The 2043-nt window shown below is 53.8% G+C and overlaps 1 protein-coding gene across 3 annotated transcripts in view; it reads left to right on the top strand.

The window, feature by feature from the left end:
* The first annotated feature begins 696 nt into the window (after positions 1 to 696).
* The window catches only part of Slc33a1 (solute carrier family 33 member 1), a 15872-nt gene continuing 14525 nt past the window's right edge, over positions 697 to 2043 (top strand). For 2 of the 3 annotated variants that reach the window (XM_005344058.2, XM_005344057.2), the window contains exon 1: positions 697 to 1880. In XM_005344058.2, coding sequence (XP_005344115.1) covers positions 1106 to 1880 — 775 coding nt within the window. In that variant the 5' untranslated portion in view covers positions 697 to 1105. The remainder of the gene's footprint in view (positions 1881 to 2043) is intronic. The other variant, XM_026782078.1, reaches the window with a different exon arrangement.

Genomic DNA, 2043 nt, shown 5'->3' with positions numbered 1-2043 from the left:
AAAGAAAAGAAAGGGAAGTCACTTAAAATGCATAACTGTGGATGCCAAGGATGGTGGCTTCAAGAAGTTTCCATGGCATAAAAATATGATGCAGCAGACTGAAATTCATCTCATTCACCCTGTGTACCTAGCGGTCCCCTACACTTATTCCATCACATCGGGGCAATCGGACCGCCTCATTCGTTCTGTGGATAAGATAACCGTGTTTCCATTTAGCCGGGCACGAAGCCGCCTGCATCCTGATATCAAAGAGTCCTAACCTTTCTGGCGGGCCCACAGGGCAGAGGAGTTACGGGAACCTCCAGCGGGAAGTTTTGTACTGAATTAAATAAACACAAAGACAAACTCTCCTAAACTCACTGCAGCCTCTGACCCTGCACAATATTACCAGGGAATGGGCCAGTCCCGCAAGAAAAAAAAAAACAAAAAAAACTTTCCTCACGTGGCGACGAGAGCCCAATAGCTTAGGCCCACGAGTTCCACGCGAGCGCATGCGCAACCGAAATCCCGGCATTTGCGTCGCTTCATCCTAGACGCACGGTACGCAGGCGTTATTCCTCCCTTGGCGTCAGAATCGAGGGAATTAATGGTTCCTAGCAAACGTCGTTCGGTAACGCCACCACCGGAGCTGGCCCTGATTGGTTGGCTTGGAAAGGGGGCGGGCGGGGGACTTATTTGGGAAAGGAACCACTTCCCGAAGCGCGAGGCAGGAAGTCATCCTGTACCACCGCTGTCGGCCGAGCAGGGCGCGGGCTGCTGGGGCAGCGGAGACCTCCTGGCAGCGGGCGGGCAGGCGGGCGTTCGGGTCCGGCCGCAGTTGCGAGCCCGCCACCATCGCAGCGCCACGGCCCGCTCCGCCAGCCTCGAGCCCGGCGCGGCTGCCGGACTCCCTGAAGCAGCTCCTCGGGGCAGCGACCCTGGCTTTGCCTGGGCCACCGGCAGGGGAATCTGGATCCGTGCTGCAGAACAGCGAGCAGTCTCCCCGCGTCCGCCCTCCTGGCGGTGAGCCCCCGAGACCCTGGTCCAGAGCCGCTGCCTTGGACCCGGGACTAGATTGATCCAAAACGCCAGGCCACCATAGACCGGGCTCTGAGTCGTCTCTGATATGTCACCGACCATCTCCCACAAGGACAGCAGTCGGCAGCGGCGGCCAGGCATGTTCAGCCACGCTCTGGATATGAAGACTGGCCCGCTGCCGCCGGGCGCCTGGGATGACAGTCACTCTGACTCTGTGGGCGGGGAGGGGGACCGAGAAGCTCTTCTTGGGGATGGCAGCCCCGGTGACTTCCCAAAAGCTCCGCGGAGCTACCGAGCCGAACTAAGTAGCATTTTGTTACTGCTCTTTCTTTACGTGCTCCAGGGCATTCCCTTAGGCCTGGCCGGAAGCATCCCTCTCATTTTGCAGAGCAAAAATGTTAGCTACACAGACCAGGCTTTCTTCAGTTTTGTCTTCTGGCCTTTCAGTCTTAAGTTGCTCTGGGCGCCCTTGGTTGATGCTGTCTACTTTAAGAACTTCGGTCGTCGAAAGTCCTGGCTTGTCCCTACTCAATACATACTAGGACTCTTCATGATATATTTATCCACTCAAGTGGACCATTTGCTCGGAAATACTGATGGCAGAACACCCGATGTGGTTGCTCTCACTGTGGCATTCTTCTTGTTTGAATTTCTGGCCGCCACTCAGGACATCGCTGTGGACGGTTGGGCATTAACTATGTTATCCCGGGAAAACGTGGGCTATGCTTCCACATGCAATTCTGTGGGCCAAACAGCAGGCTATTTTTTGGGCAATGTTTTGTTTTTGGCTCTTGAATCTGCTGACTTTTGTAACAAATATTTGCGGTTTCAGCCTCAGCCCAGGGGAATCGTTACCCTTTCAGGTAGTGTACCAAACTATTATACTTTCAGATTGATTTTATGCTTGTGAATGCTTTTGACGCGAAACTTTGAATGGGCTCTCTCTTTTGCTTGCGTTTAATTTTTTTAATGACGCACAAAATATTTTACATCATTTCTCTTTAAAATGAACGCACACGCCGGGCG

The sequence above is a fragment of the Microtus ochrogaster genome, chromosome 1 (assembly GCF_000317375.1).
Source record: "Microtus ochrogaster isolate Prairie Vole_2 chromosome 1, MicOch1.0, whole genome shotgun sequence".
In the NCBI taxonomy this organism is placed as follows: Eukaryota; Metazoa; Chordata; class Mammalia; order Rodentia; family Cricetidae; genus Microtus; species Microtus ochrogaster.
Note: the sequence above shows the minus strand (reverse complement) of the source record. Positions and strands in the feature narration are given on the sequence as shown.